We start from the raw sequence: 22,269 nt of genomic DNA, 5'->3' as shown, positions 1-22,269 counted from the left end.
CTCTCAAAGATCAAAGGTCTTAAAATACAGCCATGCGGTGTCCCATGTTTTCAGAGTTTTAAGAATCTGTAAAAATTCAGCACAAGGTCTTGTTCTTTTGTATGTATAAAAATAGATTTATCTCTAAAGTAATCCTTTCAAAGAGATGGTTGTCCTCTTTGGCTAACACAGCGTTATTTAGAAAAGCAAAAATGTCTTGAACACACTTTACCTTATTTAATCTATTATATGCAGATGTCTTTATATTGTAATCCTATCTCTCCCCATGAAACGTCTTGTCAGATATTTCTGACAGACAGTCACCAAGACTATGTTGTCGTTATATTTTCATCAAGGGGTGTCACAAATGATTTCCATGGGTTTGTTGATATATATTTTAAACATTCTAGCTAGGTGATAGTGCCGATCAGATGTTGCAAATCAACAATCACTTTTTAAATTGCCAATGTGAGATAAACAAACTTGTTACTGTTGGTTTCTGCAGGCTTGATTTCTTCTATTTTGACAGGGCAGGCAGGGTTACAATGAGAGTGATTATAAACTGATTCTCAGGAGCTTCTATAAAGTGTCATATAAGGGGTTTGAATGAAACTGAGGAGTGTTTAGCGAACTGAGGAACAGGTAAGAAGCTGTCTCACCCTCTGGGACTCAGTGAGGAGATATCACAGAGTCATGACGGAATCTCAACCTAAGTCAAAACTACCGTCCTCTCAATCTGATCCATGCATAATGGTGATGTTGAGCCTGTCTAGCCAGGCCAATCATTTCCATTGAATTGCAAAAACCTTCTCATTCCCTTGGAGGGGTGTTATATCTGGTTGGGTGTTTTGGTAAAGTGGCTCTGTGATTTGGTGAAATGACTTTGCTCTAAACTCACGGTCCCTAGTCTCTCAGAGAATTGTACATGAACACTGTCTCCATGGGAACACTAGCTGGGACAATGCTCTACTTTGTTCACACAGACAGCTCTGTTTGTGGTGGAATCCATCAATTCTACTCTCTGAATAGAAGAACCAGAGTGAAAAAATACAGGGAGATTATTGGATGTCAGTGATGTTCAGTATTCTAGTGTTGTTTTCCCCCTAACAGGGCTGATATGTGTGACTGTGTGTTTCTGTAGTGGATGTGTTGTGTTTTCTCTCAGTGTGAGTGAGACTATCTGTGTTGTGTAATTCTGGTGGCCTTCAGGCTGCTTGTCTTTGTGACCAGTATCTGTTCAGTTTGATAACCTAAATCGTATTGGATGTGACCTTAATAGGGTAGAGAAACTGCCCTAAAGCTAGGCACAACCTACCTAATGTAGAGCCAGGAAACAGTAGTCAAAGTTTCTAGAAAAAGCTTACATACTTGGCTATTATAACCACCTTAAATATTGAATATATAGTTATATTTTAATATACGTATATAAGAGAACACTGTTTTTAATTAATTTTCTTTGATCTAAAAAAAATCACAAATTCAAAATGCCCAAGTGTAAAAAAAAGTGACTACACTCTCTCCAGCAAGATAATGGGATAGTTCGTGGGGTAAACGTTTGGGGTTTAAATTGCACATATTTGTAGTTCATTTTAGATTTTTGATCATTTTGTTTCAGCAGTTTTTGTCATTATTTGCCTGAATTCAATCAAAGCACTCAGCACACATTCTCTGTCACATTCGTTAGACTGTCTCCCTCATCGAGGCCTTTACCCCCAACCCCAGAGACCAACTACCCAACGCACCCCTACTAATTCAATCCAGGCAAACATAGGGAAGGACTAGCATGTTGTGTAAAGAGAAAATAAAAACTCTACTAGTGTATTTGTTTGAAACTCTGACTTTGTGTATGTTTGTGTGTATGCATGTCTGATAGTGTATGTATGTATGTGTATTGGGCTGTGTATGGGTGTGTGTGCGTCAGAGAGAGAGACAGTCCAGGCCCATGTAGGGTGACGGTAACAGGGAGCTCAGTGGCGCTCCCTGCTGGCTGAAGGAGCTGGCGTGAGCTAGCAGCTCTCTCTCTCTCTCTCAGGCCTTGTGTTGCTTGCTGGTCTTGAAGGAGACCTGCAGCACGCGGTCTCCCAGGCGGTAGCCGTTGAGACTAGCGATGGCCATGGCTGCCTCATCGTAGTTGGTCATGGTGACGAAGCCGAAGCCCTTACATTTGTTGGTGGTGAAGTCACGGATGACCTTGACGTTTGTGACGGCGCCAAAGGGCCCGAACAGCTGCCACAGGACGCTTTCGTCAGCTTCGGGCGATAGGTTGTAGACAAAGATGCACCAGCCGGCTCCGGTGGGCCCGGTCAGGTTGACTCCCGCCAGGCTGGTCATGCTGTCGATGGTGATGGGGGAGAACCTAGGAAGGAGAGAGGGAGAACTACATTGGGTGTCATTCTGAAGTTCCACGCAGCAATCAGCTGGCCATGTTTGTAGCTATGATATGCGCTGAAGGCTTTGTAGTCAGAGGGGCATGGAGTCTGTCTGGAGACCCAATCGATCTCCATCCCCACTTTTTCTGCAGTGAGTAGATACATAAATATATGTGTGGGCAGGGCACCACAGTAGTTCCAGACTACCTGCTTCCACACAAAACAACACACTGTGTGCTTCTATGACACACAAACACCCATACTCTGCATATTTTAGTCATAGTCTCTGCTGACCAAAGCCTCTGCAAAAATTAGACACAGAAATCACAATGTTCAACAGAAATCACAATATTGAACAAAACACAGAAACCTAGAGAGGGATGAAAGCAAATCCAAATCAAATCATAGGAAAATTGGAGCAAACAGAAGAAGAAGACGCAAACGCAATCTGGTATGTCCATGCTGGTGGAAAAAAAGGGACATTAAAGCAAAACCGAAACTGATAATGTTAGTTCATAAAGAAATAGACACACATCAGTTCCACTACGTAATCAAACCAAAAGAAAGAACCAAAATATTATAAACAAAGCCATGCCAGAATACCCTGCTTAGCATATTTAGATGTGTTATACTGTCTGGACTGGTTGTTACATAACTACTCAGTTTAATGGGCAGTGTGAATAGGGAATTAGGGAATATTTTCATAATCTCTCATTTCAAGGTGAAGGCAGCAGGTGGTATTCCGGTCACTTTGTTTGAGTTTTGTTCTTAGGCATGGATGTATTTTTTTTTTAGTATATTTTGTTATTTTACAAAGTACACCTTTGGCATTTACCTCTTGACTCCGTAGCTGGCGTTTAGTAAATTGTCGAGTCTGCAACGCAAGAGGGAGAGATGAAGGGGGTGGAGACGTTAGTGGTGAGGTCTGAGAGGAGGAAGGCCTTTTAACATGCAGCTCCTGCTCCTCCACCAGCTTGCCTCCAGAGGGCGCCCTTCCCCTTCACTGTACTGTAGAGGAGCCGTCTGTCTGTCTATCCCAACAGCAACCCATCACAGAGCCACTCACGGCCTAGCCCTAGCGAACCACAGCAACGCACTATGCAAATCAGTTTGTTAGTGTGCAGATAAGTGTGTGTGTGTGTGTGTGTGTGTGTGTGTGTGTGTGTGTTGGTTGGAGATCTGCATTGTCTGATTCATTTAAATGTAATTTCTTCATCTTGTTTATTAGATACTATGTTATTTGACTGGTTTGGAGCACTTTGCTTTGCTTTCATTTGATTTGTGCTTTGATAAATTGGGGGTCTCTTACATTGGTTTTGTGCTGTTATTTGGATCTGGTCCCTTTCCAAATGGAGGGATGAGGCTGCAGTTTAAAAGAAAGTCAAGAAAAAAGAGAGAGAGGAAGATAGAATGAGCGAGCGCCGTAGTGCTCGTTCCAGCAGGACAGGTGTGTCGGGTCAGATGACAGACAGGTCAGAGCAGGGATTGGGTGGTGGTGGGGGCAGTACCTGAAGCGCTGGGTCTGGTGGTGCAGTGGGCCAGTGTAGCGGCGGGCAGCGGTCTGGTACAGCTGGGTGAGCAGGGCCTGGCCTGTCTTCTGGCTGGGGTTGTTGGCGAACTTCACCGTGATGGGTTCGGCTGCGCCCAGGGGCTTCTGGCCATTCAGGCCCTTGATAGCCTCCTCCGCCTCGTTCCGCTTGTCAAACCGGATGAAGCCCACTCCTCGCGATATACCTGCTCCGGGGTCAGAAAGCAAGCTAATGTTAGCACCTGAGGGGTGAGAAGGGGGTGAGGCAGTGTGAGTCATGACTCTGACTTGGTCCAATGAGATGGGCAAGGTTAGAGTAGGGTTAAAGTTGGTTAGGGGGAGGTAAGTTAGAGTAGGTAAGGGTAAGCTAGGGTAGGTCAGGGGTATGTTAGAGTAGGTTAGGGTAATTAGGGTAGGTCAGGGATACGTTAGAGTAGGGTTAGGGTAGATCGGGGTACATTATAGTAGGGTTAGGGTAGGTCAGGGGTACGTTAGAGTAGGGTTAGGGTAAGTTAGGGTAGGTCAGGGAACGTTAGAGTAGGGTTAGGGGAAGTTAAGGTAGGTCGGGGGTATGTTAGAGTAGGGGTCAGTTGTGCCAGAAGTGAGTTAAGGCTGTACCTGTAACCTGGTCCACTAGGATGCGGGAGGTGATGATGCGTCCGTACTGGGAGAACAGCTGCTCCATGTCCTTCTGGGTCATGGTCTTAGGCAGGCCGCTCACATACAGGTTGGCATCACGGATAGATGCTGAGCTGGGCCGGGCGTACGATACCTACAGCACATCAAAGAAACACTAATTTTAACACATATCACTGATTTAACACTGATATCAACACATTATTATCATATCAAAGTTTTCCCATATCTTTACTGCACATAAAATCATATAGTAGTTACTCCTAGCAATGCATGAATATTCATTTTACTCTTCTTTTTTGTCAATGTGTGTAACTGTTTTTTTTAAATGCTTTGTGACTGATTGTGTCCACCATTGTGCAAAGTTGACATTAGTATTCTATGGTGAGACTATAGTGTGACTGATTATGAAAATGTCTACATATTCATGTGTTGGCGTGTATGAAAGCCAGTGAGAGAGCATGATAGATAGTGAGAGTCTGTGCATTGTTGTGAGTGGTCTGTGTTTGTTTTCGGATGGAGGGAGAGGGAGCGAGTGTTGCCAGAGACAGGCTGATTTCCCCTCCCTCTCCTGCCTCTTTCCTTTGTTTCTAGCCTGGAGGGAGAACAGCTCCACTGGCAACCAGCAAACAATATAAATAGATCACAAGACAGCATCCCTGACTGTCAACTCACTAAAACATTCACTCCTTATTATATAAACACATACTCACATATACAAGTACAGTGTAACTTGAATGAATGTGTTTTAGATATAAATATGGGAAATTTCTAGTGAGAGTGAACATTTAGATTGAGATATACAGACAATATTGAGTATTATCATGCCTTGCACAATACATAGCCTATGGATGTATTTGACCCAGAGTATAAGGTTGTACTCATTCTAAATGGTGCAGTGAGTGTGTAGGACTCCAGTATCGTGTATAGTGTGTGTGGACAGGGTGTGTGATGCAGTGATTGGGGGGGTGCTAAAGGAGGGAATGGGGGTAGCGGAGGCTACCCTATAATTAACCCTCTCCCTGTCTCTCCCACAGTACAGATGGTGCCTGTAACCCATATGGCCCCTAATCCTGTCATTGGCATTCTGCTCCCCAAGCTACCCCCTACCCTTTACTCCTCCTGCCACGGCCCTCCATCCCTCTTTTGTGGAAATATTACATTTGCTTGGTCATTGTTTTATGGCTGTATAAAATTCATTGATTTTCAAAATAGCCCTTCTGATAATATCAACATCTTTAATTTTAACAATTGTAATAACAACATTAACAACAACATAAATAAATGTATACATTTTCTGTAATTTATATTGGCCCAATTATATTGGTATTATATTAGTAACACTAGGAATAATGTTAATATTGCCCCCTAAATACAATATATGTGTATTTGTACAGTAATGTAACTAAAACATATTGTACAAATGATTAACAATATGATTTACCACCTGTCTGTATAACTCCAACAGCCCAACCCAGCTCCTGATGCTGTTGACTCTCTATGCCCCAGTCTTTCAGAAGTCCGATTTTAACTAAGCCTGCACTTTATCCCAATCTTTGATCTACTTTGATCAGGTGGGAGGAGGGGGCGGAGGGACGGATGGAGTAGTGTTTAATCTGCCCCCCTCTCCTCACTCCTCCTCCTCCTCCTCCCCCTCCCGCTCCTCCCTACATCTCCTCCCCCCATCCATATTGGGGACAAAGAAGCCCCCTAATTAGGCCAGATTGGAGGCAGATGGGGGAGCCTGGACTGACCCCCGTGCCCCACAGTGAGACTCCCTGATTACATTTCCATCACAATCACCTATGCATGCTGCTAGCCCCTTGCTTTCTGACCTCCACTCTCCCTCTCTCCTCCTCTCCCTCTCCTCCTCTCCCTCTCCTCCTCTCCCTCTCTCTTTTCTTCTTCTGCTCACTTCCTTTGTCCCTGCGACCCCTCCTGCCTCTCCCTCCTCCAGTTTTTTCCTCCTTCCCCTCTTGTCACGTCTGCCTCTCTCTGCCTCTCTCTCCACCTCCCTTTCTTTTAGTTGCTCCCTGCCTTTCTGCTGGTCTTCCGCAGCGTATTGAAGCAGAGAAGATGGAGAGTGGTGCAGGTTGAAAAGCAGGAAGGAGAGGTGCTCTTACCTTAATTGTTTTGGTCTGTAGTTTGAGACCGTTGAGTGTGTTGATGGCCTTGTCTGCGTCATTGGGATCCACATAATTTACGAACCCATAGCCCAAACTCTGGCCTAAATCGTTAAAAACAGATATCGATAATGGTCCTTTAGAAACTGTTTTTGCACCAAAATAACTGTACCTACAGGTACATATACAGTATGTGATTATTTGTTATCCTCCAACTAGAAATATATTTTGTTTGTCTGTCTATTCATCAACTGTACCTGCTGAAGCATCATGAATACCTGTAATCTTGTCTCGGACCAGTTTGCAGGATTCAATCTCTCCGATGCTACCGAACAGGCTCTTGAATTCCTCCTGGGTCATGTTCTGAGGCAGGTAGTTGACGATCAGGTTGGTCTTGCTGTCATCTGTGGCACCGTTGGTGCTGATCACTGGCCCATTAGGCAGGCTGGTTCCGCTCGGACCGTTGGACACCTGGGTTTCCATGGTGCTGATTATCTGCTGAGGAAAAGGAAGAATATAGAACCCTGTGTACAAACAATATACATCCGCAGTAATAACACACAGTGGAGTAACGGTGGGGTGTTGTTAGTAGGCCTGTAATATAGACTCATTGAATGAATGTCCGCTCTGTCATTGTCAGCTAGGGAAGCGGTCAGACATCAGCTGAGGGGGTGGAAGGATGTGAGGCAGGGATAGCAGTAGGCTACACACAGACCCCTCTCTCCCCCTCCCTGTTCCCCCCCTCTCTCCTCCCCCACTCTTTCTCTCTCTCGCTGCCTCTGGCCCTGCAGATGTCACAGTCCTTTTTCCCGTTTCCTCCTCTCATCCCCCAGCCTCCATCCATCCATCCATTCATCCACAGGGTCAAACAGCATTACATAATTACAGGGTCCTAAGTATTGGTGGTGGTGGGGCAGGTGGGGTAGGGGGCTGTGTGACGGGGAGGGTGACATGACAGACAAAGAGAAAGTGACATTGTCAGATCTGCTCAGCCCTAACATCTCTGAAGGCTGTCATGTAGCGAGATGGAAAGTTTCAACCGAAAAAAGAAAGACTTGGGAAAATAAATGTGGGGTTTTAGTGTGCTCTCTTTCTTTTGTAAGTGCGTGTTTGTGACCGACTCAAACTTGTTTGTGCGAGTGGATGGAATGAGTGAGTGTGTATTTGTGCCCACAGAGGTGTGTTGGTGTCATGTGTTGCTCTGGAATACACCATGTTGCTTAATTTGACCCACGGGGGATTGTCTTCATGGAACAGCTGTGTGTGCAGATCAGAAACTAAACTTCCCTCTCTCCCTGCTCCATCTATTCTATTCATCCTCTCCTCCTTTTCACCATTCTGTCTAGAATAGAACTATATTTGTGTAAACAAGCTAGTACTAAGATGTTGTCCCTGTGTTACTGGCCTCATGGGCTCCACCCAAACTGATACAAATGTTAATTTTGGTTCCTGTTCCAGTTCCTGGTATAGTGTACCTGGGATGTGTGGTTTAAATACGTACCATTATTCAAGCTGGTATCTGTGAGTCTGGCTGGCATGGTGACTGCAGGTCTCAGACTGGTGGGTGTTATGAGGCTTGCTAAGACGTCTACTGCCAAAGCTCCAGGGTTCTCACAGTGTAGCCTAAGCTTCTAGAGTTATTTTAGTAAGATACCAGCAGTTTCACTACTGTTTGTCTATTGTTTTGGTTATAGCCTATGTTTGTAATTTTCCATTTTGCGTGACAGTGTTTTCTTTTGATGTGTATCCATTCGGCTTAATGGAGTAGACTGAGTAGTGTTCCTTTCCCTGCTATGGACATATTACTCTAAAAGCATTCATTGCTTTGATGATATTCCCCAAGCCCTAATGTAGCTCTTAGTGTCCTCCATATTGTTTCCCCTCTTCGTGCTCATGCCCCTCTCTCTCTCCTCTGTCTAACCTGATTTCTGCCTTGAGCTGTACCTTTAACCATGTTGCCCAGGTAACAGCGGCTTCAAGACTGTTGCTAATGGCTGGCTGACTGGCTGACTTTTGGTTGTGTGTGTGTGTGTGTATGTGTGTGTGTGTGTGTGTGTGAGCGTGCATTATCTCTGCCTCTATCTTTCTGTCTGCGTGCGTGCGCAGACAGAAAGATAGAGGCAGAGAGAACAAAAAAAATCCATCTCTGTTGGGCAGATATTGTTTTTCTCCATGTATTAATATTCGATGGCTTTGCGGAAGCAGAGAATATATTTAAGTCAAATTGACATTGACAGGGAGAGAACATCAGAGGGAGAGGAAGTGGGAGAGGGAAACTGAGTGAATTATGACAGCCTAAAAATAAAACACTGCAAACACACATATCTAAGCAGCACAAGAGAGCCGCTGCAAAGTAGACTAGCCATCCATCATACACATGTTATGGGCTTCTTTGGTCTAGACTAGAGCGGTAAGCTCTGCTGATCTAGGGACTGATCAGGAACAGAACATGGAAAGAAGGCGCTACAATACCCAGTTAAAAGATCATCCTCATGCATAATGGGACGAACAAATAGTCCACATGGGTATGATAAATAGATTCATAAAATGCATCTATCTACTATGTGTCGCCATGTAACACACAAACATCTGAAACTAAAAGAAATATGAATATTTTCTGAATCTGCCCCAGAACTGACCAAATATTACAGCCCTTTGCACAAAGACACCGAATCCCAGCAAATTTGATTTGTCAACTGAAATAGACCTCAGTGTGGCATGCCAGACATCCACAGTGACAAGTTCTACAGTTCTATAATTCCCAGGCTCAGACTGGCCACAGAGACACAGAGGGAGAGACTGGCTGACACAAGCAACATCTAACATCACCCTGAGATCTCCATGCAAACATGCAGGAGGATTAAAAAAACAGAACAGAGTGCATTTAGGATGCTACAAATAGAAGGAGTCGGAACATGTTAGCCTTTACAAAGAAATTAGGGGAAAATATAAACTACTTCCATAACAATATCCAAGTACTGATATGGCAAGGATGTAGGCAATAACCCATCTGGCCATAGATAAAGGGCCAACCAGCCCACCTCTGATAGGGATATATATCGGCTAATTCTGTTCATTAATTCTGTTGCTAGTCATGATGAATGACAACAAAGAGAGTTACCACACACAAACGCATTAAACACACAAACGCATTAAACACACAACCCCCAACACGTTCAGATTTCTGCTGTTGGTTGGGCCAGCTCTTCCTGTCCCGGCACTAGATGTGCCTTTCTTTTTCTATTTCTGGGACCTGAGAGATCTCCCTTAATATTTAATGGACTGCATCATCAGCATCACCTATACATGGACCAAGACTCGCACGCAAACAAGAGCCAAGAGCCTTACCTCCTCTCCTCTCTCGGCCTGCCGAGTGGAGCGAGCACAGCACACAGACCACCTACACTTGACAATGCTCAATTACAAAACACAGCAACATTACATGACCCAAATGTAAATATGGATACTGGCAGCGTTGGCTTCTTCAAATTGGCTTTCTTCTTGTCTATATGCATGACTGCTGTTGGTTTCCTACAAATGGAAGGAGAAGACTTGTCCTAAGACAAGAAGCAGCAGTCTGCCACATACAGTATTCAGGCCAGCTTTTGTCATGTCCTGATAAAGGTCAAAGCATGTGATGTGATTACCATTTACGGAAATCACTGTAATTGTATCAGCTAGAAGACTTGGGCTGGGCTCAGATGTAACTGAGATTCTCATGCTATGCCTCATTGTACCCAATTGTACCAATGAGAATCAAACACTTGTCCATACATTGGAGTCAAGACTCCTGTCTACATCGTAAAAAGGGACTTGTCATTAGATTCTTCTGATAATATCACATGTGCTTGGCATCTACTCTCTTCCTGTTCAGAAACATTCCTAGCATTAAAAAAAAACATTGCTTAGAAGTCTCCTGTAGTGGCGCAGTGGTCTAAGGCACTGCATCGCAGTGCTAACTGTGCCACTAGAGATCCTGGTTCGAATCCAGGCTCTGTCGCAGCCGGCCGCGACCGGGAGACTCATGGGCGGCGCACAATTGGCCCAGTGTCGTCCAGGGTAGGGGAGGGAATGGCCGGCAGGGATGTAGCTCAGTTGATAGAGCATGGCGTTTGCAACGCCAGGGTTGTGGGTTCGACTCCCACGGGGGGCCAGTATAAAAAAAAATATATATATATATTTAAGACAAAAAAAAAAAAAAATGGTATTCACTAACTGTAAGTCGCTCTGGATAAGAGCGTCTGCTAAATGACGAAAATCTAAATCTAGATTGTTATCCATAAATCAACCAATAAGAAAAAAAAATATGTTGTGGCAGTAATAACTAAATACAACAGCTTCTCTCTTAGCAAATAATGGGAGGTCACAAGGAGGCCTCTGCTGATCTACCCACTGAGATGGGGAACTATATTACTGCTACACACTGCTGTTAGTGCTACCACTGATGACAACACAGTCATTCATGGGTGATGCAGTCGCACTGTACTGGGAGAGTCATAGAATAGAATCTCTATCTCTGAGTGAGATAAGGTAAGAGAGAGAATTTAAAAAGGTTATTTCCTGTTGGCAACAACACCATCAGAAAATACTAGGTTCTGAATATTTCAGGGAATTTAGTAGTTGTTGTGTTCTCTTTTTCATGTGCAACTCATCAGTAAAACACTATTGCAGACACTGTTGTACCACAATAAAACACAACTAAAATGGTAGTGCATTAGTCTTATTTGAGTAACTTGAAAACGAGGAAATACATTTGAAAATCAAATTTCATGGAACCACCAAAGACAGGGGATTCACTAAACTAAGGTTTAGCTCAAGAGAAAGGCTTCAATTTTCAAGGCATTTTTTTCTCTTTCTCACCCTTGTTTTTAAAATATACATCAATCATTCTTTTGGAAGGCCTGAATCACAAGTGAATTCTAGGCTGGGGTTGTCAATGGGCCTTCTAAATAACACAGATTACAGGATTATCCTAAACAAAAGGCATTAGCCACACTCTCTACAGCTTAAAGGGATCATGGTGGCAGCTGTAAAACAACAGGGCAACACAAGTCACAGCCCAACACTCACAACCTTAGCCTACATACAGTCAGTAACTAACACTCAGCACTAACACTCATTTTTAATAGGCCTATATATATATATTGTTTTCTTTCAGTGTTATATTAGGAAAATGTGATATTTTTAAATAATTTCCCCGTTTGTCAATGCACTTTAAGACACAGACATAAGCCATGTTGCGAATTCCCTGTGTGTGTGTGTGTGAGTGTTTGTGTGTGTGTGTGTGTGTGTGTGTGCGTGTAGCTTTCGTTGAAACCAGGGGCGCTATCCAGAGTGCTGAAGTAGGGAGTGGCTTTCAGGCGATTCCGTTTGAGTCCAGAATGCATTGTCCAAGCCATCAAGCCTTTTCTGTAACATTTCGGAATGCTTCATTCGCTTCTTTTCACGCATTTGAAAATATTCGCATTTATATTACAGAACATCTTCTGCCCTAACCTTTTTCTTTTTATATATTTCATGAAAACAAGACGTGCGCTCTGTAGGCATTCACACACCCGAGCGCCTTTTTGCTGAATAAACGTATTGAAACAACCAAACAAAAGAGCCACCCGTTCCTCCTCTTCTCGCGCGCAGAGACTATGGCAGCTCTATGAATATTAATGTAAACAGTAGCGCTTTGTTTCATGGCCAGAGGCTGCAGGACGCTCCGGGAACAATGAACGCCACAATTGCCAGCACCATTTCGCTCCAGTAAGTCAGTCATAATAGGCCTGATAATAATAATAATAATAATAATAATAATAATAATGTACAACATATATTTTTAGGACATAGAGGGAAAAATCAAATGAGGGCTATACAATTATCTTCGCTCAGTTTAGTAGATATTTTCCTCATGCTGTATTATTTCCACGACCATGGCTGTCAATTACTTCAATTTATGAGGACAGTAGTAGGCTAAGCTATAGGCTATGCCATGCATGGCTTACGTAACAACCTGGCAATTGAGGACTCGTATTCTTATGTAGGCCTACGAGTCTATTTCAGTTCCCTATAGGCCATCTTGAAGAAGTAAATATAGGCTATTTCTAAATAAATCCAAATCTTTTTAGGCTACACCTGATTTTGCCCCCCAGTCATACTCCAGGGTGCATTGATTTTCTAGACGAAATAATTTGACAATACATGTAAATACAGTATACATTTTATATTATAAACTTATAGCGTCAGTTCTATTTAGGCTCGTTTACACTTGGTGGCATCTGCTGTCCTTGTCCTTGAATCGCGTAAGCGCCTCGGGAAGGTTATCTGACTCAACTGTTTTATTTGCTTGGCACTGCGGTACAGGCATGCTCACGGAGGACTGCGGAACATGTGGACAGGAGCTATAGGCCTACGTGCTGACTGGACTCTGGGCCTGCCTGTCCTAAGGGCAAACACTGATTAAAACAAATAGGCTACTATTCAATAAGGACAGCTGAAACATATTGAGGCTATAGGTCTAGTTAATTATCAAGTGGACTATTGATTGAAATAATTGCATTATTATGATCTCAAAGATTTAGGCCTTGCAAAATAAGTCTGCTCTTACTATATTATGTAGGCTACTAGACTTTATTTTGGGCCTACACGACCATCACAGTAGGCTACCAAGTCCCATGGAATGGTCATTCGATGTGATCATTTATGTTGGCCTATATTGTGTATAATTTCTAAATGGCCGTATTTGTGTTTTTGGTTGCAACAAATTATTATATCCCCTTGGATATGGTAACAGCCTATTATTTAAAATAAATGTGGTTCTACCTGCACCTGTCATTAAAATCTGTAAAGTAAGACGATAGAATATAGGCATATAGCCTACTTGATAAATATATAGCCTTTTATATAAAGAATAAATATAGAGCATAAAAGGTAGTTATTTAATCATATTTTGCTTATTTAGCTTGCTCCTTGCATGTCAGTTTTCCTAAGCCATGAGAACAATACGACGGTAAATCATTCCACCTGCTGACAGGTATAAATTGGAGGCAGCGCCATTAAGTCAAGAGGAAAGGATGTTTGGAGAGATGAAAGCTTTGAGACCAATAGCCAGCGCGTGCCATCATTATGCGCTGGAGTCCAGCAGAGACACGCCCAATTCGGCCGTCGGCTATGAGCTAGGCTAATTTATCACTGCTAAGGCTACAAAAACCCTTTTATCAAACAGGCGTGATTCAAATAGGAACTAGCTTTTGAAAAGAAGTGTTATGATGGATGGATAAAAATGTGCTTGTAAAAAAGAAAACGCCAGTCGCCATCCCTCTTTTCGCGGCCTCTGAAATTTCCATCCCATTTACTCCGTTGCATCGCAACGAGAACCCTTAGGAATTTTGACTTGCCTGATTCAATCCAAACCAATGGATGCGTAATCTCTCTTCTTCCCCTCCCCCTCCCTGAGTGACTCGACCCTTTTTCTTTGCCTTGCTCTCGATGGGCCCTCAGCCTCCGAGGCATCATGTTTTGTCTCAGAAATCCGTCTCGAGCATCCTTGTGCTGTGCCAGGCAGCGCAGGCGGAGAAAGACATTCCTCCCCCACCACTCTATCCGCCGCTCAGCAGCAGCAGCCGCAGCCGCACGCGGCCTCAACACCCTCACCCCCCTACGCCCTTCCTTCTGTCTTTTAAGTACTTCTCTTTATTCCTGCGGAATTCTGTAACCTTCACTGCGCTGCATTGTGCTTAAAATTTGTATACAAATAATGCAGCCATGGATTTTGATATAGCCTACTGGGCCTAAGATAAACAAATATATGGTCCAAAAAAATGGCAGAAGAAAGCATTTTGCTCTCCAGCGTCGAAGACGCAGGCAGGGATGGAGCCTCGCGCAGGCAGCCGTGGCGCATCGCTCAGCATGACATTACTAATTGCCAGCATCGATCGTTAATCTTGTCAAGACAATATCCCATAGCCGAGAGAGCAGTAGTATAAGCCTATTTAGCCCACTAAAGCTTATAAATATTGTGTGTAATACATGTGTGTTTGTTTATACCAGTATTATAGCTAGCTAGCCTATCATAGATCGCATATTATATCATATTCAATATGTATATATATATATATATAGGCCTATATATTAATTATGCATTCATGTATATATGTTTGTGTACAATTCAATCAAGTGGAAAACAAAGGGTCTGCGCTCCAAAATGTAGCCTATGCAATGCATGCTGCTGCTACAACAACCACCATCCTTGCAAATAGAAGAGGAAAATGAGCCATACGTACAGTAACCATTCTTGACATACAATGAGAGTGATCTAGGTCCTTCTTGGTTTGGCAGGTCTTCAAGCCGTAGGTTGAGTCAATACTATGATCTGTAGTGTTTATATTAGCTGGCCTGTGTATTTACTGTAGAGAGGCTGTGTCCAAATCCAAAAGGAAAAAAAGAAAAAAAGAAAAAAGCCAGTGTTCAGCAGGGGAATCTCAGCCCTTGGAGATTGGTAGGTGTCCTCTGTAGGGTGAAAATGAGGAGAAAGGGGTTTTCTTCAGGATGATGGTGAGGGAGAGCTTTCTCTCCGAGTGGCGTGGGCGACGGTTCAGAAAAAAAGAGAAGCAGTGATCCCCAGCAGGGTGTGTCCAGGGGAGGGTGTTCTGGTTCGGCTGTGTTGTGTGTGTAATATTCCCAGCTCCTCTTGCAGTCTCCTTCTGTGCCTCTGCTGCAATGTTCTTCTTTTATGCGTCCTTCTGGCTGGCAGAGCTCGCTCCTGATTGGCTAATTGTGCAGGGAGGGTACTACACACGGCAGCCATTGCAATGCGCTCCTCTCCCACTATCCCCTTCAGGAGAGATCACCAGGAGCCCCCCCCCCCCCTTTCTCCTCCTCCATCTCACTGCCCCCCTCCCTCCATCCATCCATCCATCCCTCCACTCCCTCCTTCTCTCTGCCGTTCCTTTCTTCCTGCCTCCCCCTCTCCACACACACATGCAGAGCTGAGTGAATAGAGGCTCCACCTGCACTATCAGAACAGATGGGTGCAGCAGCAGAAGACAGCAGTTTTCTCTCTCCGTCTCTCTCTTTCCCTACTCTCTCTACATGTCCTTTCTTCATCCCTCATTTTCCCCCGTTTGAAGCTGTATTGGACAAAATCAGTGTTTTAGCTTTTGTCCTTGTGAAAAAAGGACTCTCTGTGTACACTCACACAGGGAGTCTACCATTTTAATGCAGCCAATCACAGCACAAACAAACAAAAATGGCAAACCATTAAAATCAGGGCGTAATACGTGGCCAATAACAAAGCAGGAAATCACCAAAGCTGACTAATGGGATGAATTAGGGATCCCTTCCTATTGGCTGTGTGTTCCTCTACTGTTCCAGTCTACTGTTCCAGTCTACTGTTCCAGTCATGTGCAGGGCAGATGGGGGACTAGTACTGAGTCAGGTGCAGACATGAGAATATTTGGATTTGGCTGCTGAATTGATCTGTGATTATATTCAATATATACTTCAGAGATGAAATATTATGATATCAGTTATGTTATGAAAATGAAGATAGGCATGTTTTGTAAAGACAAAAACAGCACAGCAATGGCAGTGAAAGTGATAGACAGTATAGTACTCAATGTTTCTGAAACATCCTCCTTTTGAGGAGTTGTCATCTCTCCATCCATCCCTCCCTCCTTCCTCCACAGCAGTGAGTGTGTGGCGAGTGAAGTGCTGACTGAGACAGACTGTTTGGTCTCATCTATAATGCATCCTCTGCCCCGGGACATGATGTGTGACAAATGACCTATTTCTGCACAGACCCCCATAGGGCCTTGACCTGAGTGTGCGTGTGTAGCTACATTTGTGTGTTCTGTGTGTGCGTGTGTGTGTGTGTGGGGGGGGGGGGGGGTATATACATAGTGGGTTGTTGTTATTCAATGGTTAATATGTGTGATTGTATTTTTGTGTATGTAAAATGAATACTAATGTGTTTAGTGTGTTTGTGTATGAGGTTAGAGTGTGTGTGCATGGTGTTGCATGATGTGACTCTCCCACAACAATGGTGTGTTTTCCTGCCTTCCTCTCAGACTGACCTTGATGTGTCCTTAGATGTCTCCGCCTTGAAGAAATTATGGGGGAAGCAGGAGGGGGATGGGATGATTATTGGCATTGACTGTTCAGGTAGCAGGCATCTGCATTTAATCTGTGGATGCTATTTTTGACATGGATGTATTCTGGAGGACAGTAGTGGTGCCCATATAAAGATATCTATCCATTTGTATCACTATGTGTGTTTCAATATTCTCACATTTGCATACATAAAACAAACATGCTTGTATAAGAGGCGGACAGTATGGAGTGTGTAGGCGATAAAAGAGGGGACTGTGTGTGTGTGTGTGTGTGTTCGTGTGCATGTTTGTGTGCAAGTGTGAGTGATAATGCCCTATGTAGCTACAGTCTGGCATGATGTTTACGATGTGCTTATAGATGTGTAATGTATGTTCGATATGCCTATATACATTTAGCCTAGATACTGAAGTTAATGTAAATGGAATGTAAACAGTGTTGTTAGAAATACTACTTTCCAGTTGTAGGCCATAGTATTTGTGGGTTTCAGGTTAAACGTGAGCATGGTTCTGGGGTGAACACAACAGAACTAGAGTAAAGCTGGCTGCTCTAGGCTGATCTTAGCTGCTCCATTGGGTTGAAATAGATGCTAATTCACCACATAATTGTATCGTAGCTTCCTGCTCTTTTGGCTCTCCCTGCCTCCCTCGCTCTCTGTTTGTTCCACTCCCTCCATCCCTCCCTCCCTCTCTCTCTTCCTGTACCTCTCTTCCTCTCTCTGTCCTTGTCCTGCAGCTCTCTCCCCCAGCCCAGTCAGTTTGTGAATGTGGGCCCTGTCTGATATTTTACATAATTGCCTTACATAAGTAGCCAGCTCAGCTCAGAGCTGGGATGATATTAGCGGAGATGAATATTGCATGAGGAAAGCACTCGTTAAGCGTTAATAAGAGGAGAGAGATGGGCCCCGCTGTCAGTCTGTCTTAACCCCGCCCTCACTGTTCACTGTTCTGTCAAGCACTGACTCGATTCAGTCTGTACTGTATGTGTTTGTGTCTGTCTGTGTGTGTGTGTGTGTGTGTGAGAGAGAGAGAGATAAAGTGTGTGTGTGTGTGGTTGTGAACGTGTGTCTGTCTTTCTGTGTGAAAGTGTGTGTGTAGCCTATGTACTGTATGTGAGTGTCTGCTAGAGAGGCAGATTTTGTCATTAGGTGCTTGTGTGTTGTGTTTTCTGCTTTGTTTGCTGAATAAAAGCGGCTCTTGTGACACAAAGGCACCCAGGTCTTTTAACTGACTGCAGCCCCTGGCACTTGCAGTTCACACTTAGTGTGAATAAACAGGCTTAATTGCGGTCCCTCATTAGAAGGCACTGGTTGGCAGCAGGGCAGGCTGCAGCTGAATCCTCCCTGTGGGTAGGAGGAGAGGGCACCTCAAGCACCTATTGTACATCTCTATGAATTAAACAATCAAGCATCGCTTTTAGCCTGAAAACCTTTTGTTGTTCTACTGATTATTTTCTTATTTCTAGGGGCCCTTCTCTCCAGTGGAGGTGATTAGGAACCCTGTTGCATGGGTTGGGATTCTGAAGGGGCCCTCAGGCATTCTATTGTTCTAACTCATATAGCTGGCTTAGTGTGTTGATTTGATTTGCTGTCTGCATAAACCGTATGGAATGCATATTTGGTGGCACTGGGAGAAATGTATGCATTTTGAGCAGCTTATTAATATGTATGTAAAATTCACAGATTCTGAAATTGTCACGCCCTGGCTCTGGGGACTCTTGTATGTTGAGCCAGGGTGTTAGTTTCTTTGTGTAGTGTCTATGTTTCGTTTCCTATGTTCTGTTCTAGGTTATGTGTTTCTATGTTGGCCGGGGTGGTTCTTAATCAGAGGCAACGAGAATCAGCTGTTGCTTGTTGTCTCTGATTGGGAACCATACTTAGGCAGCCTTTTGTGCACTTGTGATTCGTGGGATCTTGTTCCGTGTAGGTTTGTGTTTGTTAACCGAGGACTTCACGTTTCGTTTTGTTGTTTTGTATTTTGTATCGTGTTGCCAGTACTCTATTAAAGAAGATGTACGCATATCACGCTGCGCCTTGGTCCACTCATTTCGACGATTGTGACAGAAGATCCCACCATCAAAGGACCAAGCAGCATGTCCAGGAGCAGACAGCCTGGACTTGGGAGGAGATCTTGGACGGGCAGGGGTCCTGGACTTGGGAGGAAATCCAGGCCGGAATGGATCGCCGTCCGTGGGAGGAGACGGTGGAGGCACGCCATAGAGAGGAGCAGCGGCGCCAACCGGGTCGACGTCGGACACGCAAGAGGCAACCCCAATAATTTTTTTGGGGGGGGCACACAGCATGGACAACGGGGCTGCTGGAGGCAGCTACAGGGCGAGTTTGGGGATTAGGAGAGGAGGCCACCGGGTTTGGGGGGCTGGAAGGGAGGTTGGCGGAGCCTAGAGGTAGAGCAGAGCCAACTCCCCGTACTCAGGCTAGGCAGCGTGAGACTGGGCAGGTTCCGAGGTATGCGGAGCTGCGTACTGTGCCGCAAGTGGTCCGGCACAGTCCGGTACGTCCTGTGCGAGCACCACGCACGTGTCGTGCTAAGGTGGGCATGCAGCCAGGACGGAGTGTGCCGGCTCAACGCTCGTGGCCTCCAGTACCCCTCCTCGGTCCCGGATATCCTGCGCCAGTGTCACGTGCTGTAGTGCCAGTACGAGTACACAGCCCTGTACGTCCTGTGCTGATGCCTCACACAGAGTGTGTAAAAATAGGCATTCAGCCAGGACGGGTTGTGTCAACTCTTCGCTCCAGACCTCCAGTCCGTCTCCACAGCCCGGTCCGGCCTGTTCCTGCTCCCCGCACCAAGCCTGTGGTGCGCGTCGCCAGCCCGGCCCGGCCTGTTCCTGCTCCCCGCACCAAGCCTGTGGTGCGCGTCGCCAGCCCGGCCCGGCCTGTTCCTGCCCCTCGCACCAAGCCTGTGGTGCGCGTCGCCAGCCCGGCCCGGCCTGTTCCTGCCCCTCGCACCAAGCCTGTGGTGCGCGTCGCCAGCCCGGCTCGGCCTGTTCCTGCCCCTCGCACCAAGCCAATGGTGCGCGTCGCCAGCCCGGCCCGGCCTGTTCCTGCTCCCCGCACCAAGCCTATGGTGCGTGTCGCCAGCCCGGCCCGGCCTGTACCTGCTCCCCGCACCAAGCCTATGGTGCGCGTCGCCAGCCCGGCCCGGCCTGTTCCTGCTCCCCGCACCAAGCCTATGGTGCGCGTCGCCAGCCCGGCCCGGCCTGTTCCTGCTCCCCGCACCAAGCCTATGGTGCGCGTCGTCAGCCCGGCCCGGCCTGTTCCTGCTCCCCGCACCAAGCCTGTGGTGCGCGTCGCCAGCCCGGTCCGGCCTGTTCCTGCTCCCCGCACCAAGCCTGTGGTGCGCGTCGCCAGCCCGGTCCGGCCCGTCCCTGCTCCCCGCACCAAGCCTGTGGTGCGCGTCGTCAGTCCGGCACAACCTGTGCCTGTTTCACCGGTGCCTGTTCAGGTACCGGTCAGCTGCTCCACACCGGAGCCTAAGCAATCCGCTCCACCGATGTCCAGTCCAGCTCCAGCCAGCGGGACCAGACCAGGGGAGCCACGGGGGGGTTGTTAGAGGGTGGTGGTCACGCCCGGAGCCGGATCCGCCTCCGAGGTGGAATGCCCACCCGTCCCCTCCCCTGTTGGGTTTATGTTGGCGCGGTCGCAGTCCGCGCCTTTGGGGGGGGGGGGGTACTGTCACGCCCTGGCTCTGGGGACTCTTGTATGTTGAGCCAGGGTGTTCGTTTCTTTGTGTAGTGTCTATGTTTCGTTTCCTATGTTCTGTTCTAGGTTATGTGTTTCTATGTTGGCCGGGGTGGTTCTCAATCAGAGGCAACGAGAATCAGCTGTTGCTTGTTGTCTCTGATTGGGTACCATACTTAGGCAGCCTTTTGTGCACTTGTGATTTGTGGGATCTTGTTCCGTGTAGGTTTGTGTTTGTTAACCGAGGACTTCACGTTTCGTTTTGTATTTTGTATCGTGTTGCCAGTACTCTATTAAAGAAGATGTACGCATATCACGCTGCGCCTTGGTCCACTCATTTCGATGATCGTGACAGAAATACAATATTCATGTGATGTAGATCGATTTCTCTCTTAAGTGGTGAAAATTGAATGCTGTAGTCTTTCTACATTCGTATGAGGTACAATTCTATATTGTTTATTTTTGCATCAATTTCATAGAAGAAAACCTGAAGGCTAGTTCAGCTATTAACGTTTAGATTGATCATTTCATGGCACTCCTATTAATTGAATCATTCAGACACTTCTCTTTTCATGTCAGGTATGTCCAATGAGTGAAGCACTCAACAGAATATTCACATTCAAGTGCTGGGCCCCAAATGATATGAGGCTTAGATAAGCCAGTGTTAAGATTCATTGAAAATATGTACTTGTGATTAAACAATGACCATTCTAATTCGGTATCCACATCACACTCCTATCAACCATACATGGAATTGCAAGAACAGGCACTACTACAGTGCATCAGCACACTCATGATAACTGTTGCTAGTTGCAACTGAGAAAATTATTATAAATAACAACAATTAGAAATGATAAAGGTGCTGTGCAAAATGACTACATGAGGATATCAAATGCTAGTTTTTTAATATAAGTTGGTGATTGTTTTGTAGTTGATAAATGTCCAAAGCTTTTAGCAGTGTTCTACTAACTGAGAAACATCCCAGTACTTTGTTTCAACAGAATAATGGAATCTGGCCTGCGAATGGGCTCGGTTTCACATGATAATGGCAATAACATTAATGACAGAACAACCAGACGTCTGAATCAATTATGAATTAAGTTCATAATGTTCATAATGTGCACTTCCTGTACTAGTATTACATCACAAGATATCACAATACACGTTACCTCTTCATTATACTGTGTACATGAAGGTCACATTGCATTAAGGTTGTTATTTACATCTTAATGGCTGATTTATCTCCCATTTGATTAAATTATCAACCCTTGGTTGCCTTATGACGCTGTAGTATGTATTAATGGATGCATGTATGAGTCTGTTTTGTGTGTGTTTTTTTGCGTGCCTGTGTCTGTTTGGGGGATGGGTAGTGATGGAGCAGAGAGCCTCAGGTTAATAGTGGTCTCTCTACTGGGGTGAGCTCTGGGCGATGCAGGGTTTCATAGTAACAGGGCTGAGGGGGTTACTGCTTTTAGGAATGGATCCACAATTAAATCAGCCCCTCTTTGAAATGACATTTGTTGATAATGGCTATTGGCCTAATTCAACCCCCGCATGTATTATTTGGCATTTCTCTTGGGCTCTCTCTCTCCCTTTCTTCATCTCTCTCTCTCTCTCTCTCTCTCTCTCTCTCTCTCTCTCTCTCTCTCTCTCTCTCTCTCTCTCCCCGGCTAGTTCTCTCCCTCTGTCTGTTTCAATGTGTTGTCTCTGGGCTATTATTAGAGTAGACTGGCTGGTGGGTGGGAGGAAGACTCTGAACTAAGATGCCTCTTGTCATCTTTTTACTTATTGATTATATTCTGCTTTCCAAGCTTCTGGATGAGTGTGTGTGTGTGTGTGTGT

General features: G+C 45.2%; 1 protein-coding gene across 1 annotated transcript; it reads right to left on the bottom strand.

The window, feature by feature from the left end:
• Positions 1–1,483: 1,483 nt before the first annotated feature.
• elavl3 (ELAV like neuron-specific RNA binding protein 3) lies at positions 1,484–14,920 on the bottom strand (the record flags this gene model as incomplete). Its single annotated transcript, XM_084181328.1, has 7 exons — positions 1,484–2,356; positions 3,184–3,222; positions 3,857–4,082; positions 4,495–4,648; positions 6,636–6,739; positions 6,893–7,133; positions 14,903–14,920. The coding sequence occupies 7 exons, from the start codon at positions 14,918–14,920 to the stop codon at positions 2,008–2,010; spliced, it is 1,131 nt and encodes a 376-aa protein (XP_084037454.1). The 3' UTR covers positions 1,484–2,007.
• Positions 14,921–22,269: the final 7,349 nt, after the last annotated feature.

The sequence above is a fragment of the Coregonus lavaretus genome, assembly GCF_964263955.1.
Source record: "Coregonus lavaretus genome assembly, chromosome: 2".
NCBI lineage: Eukaryota > Metazoa > Chordata > Actinopteri > Salmoniformes > Salmonidae > Coregonus > Coregonus lavaretus.
This window is presented reverse-complemented; position numbering and strand designations above follow the sequence as displayed.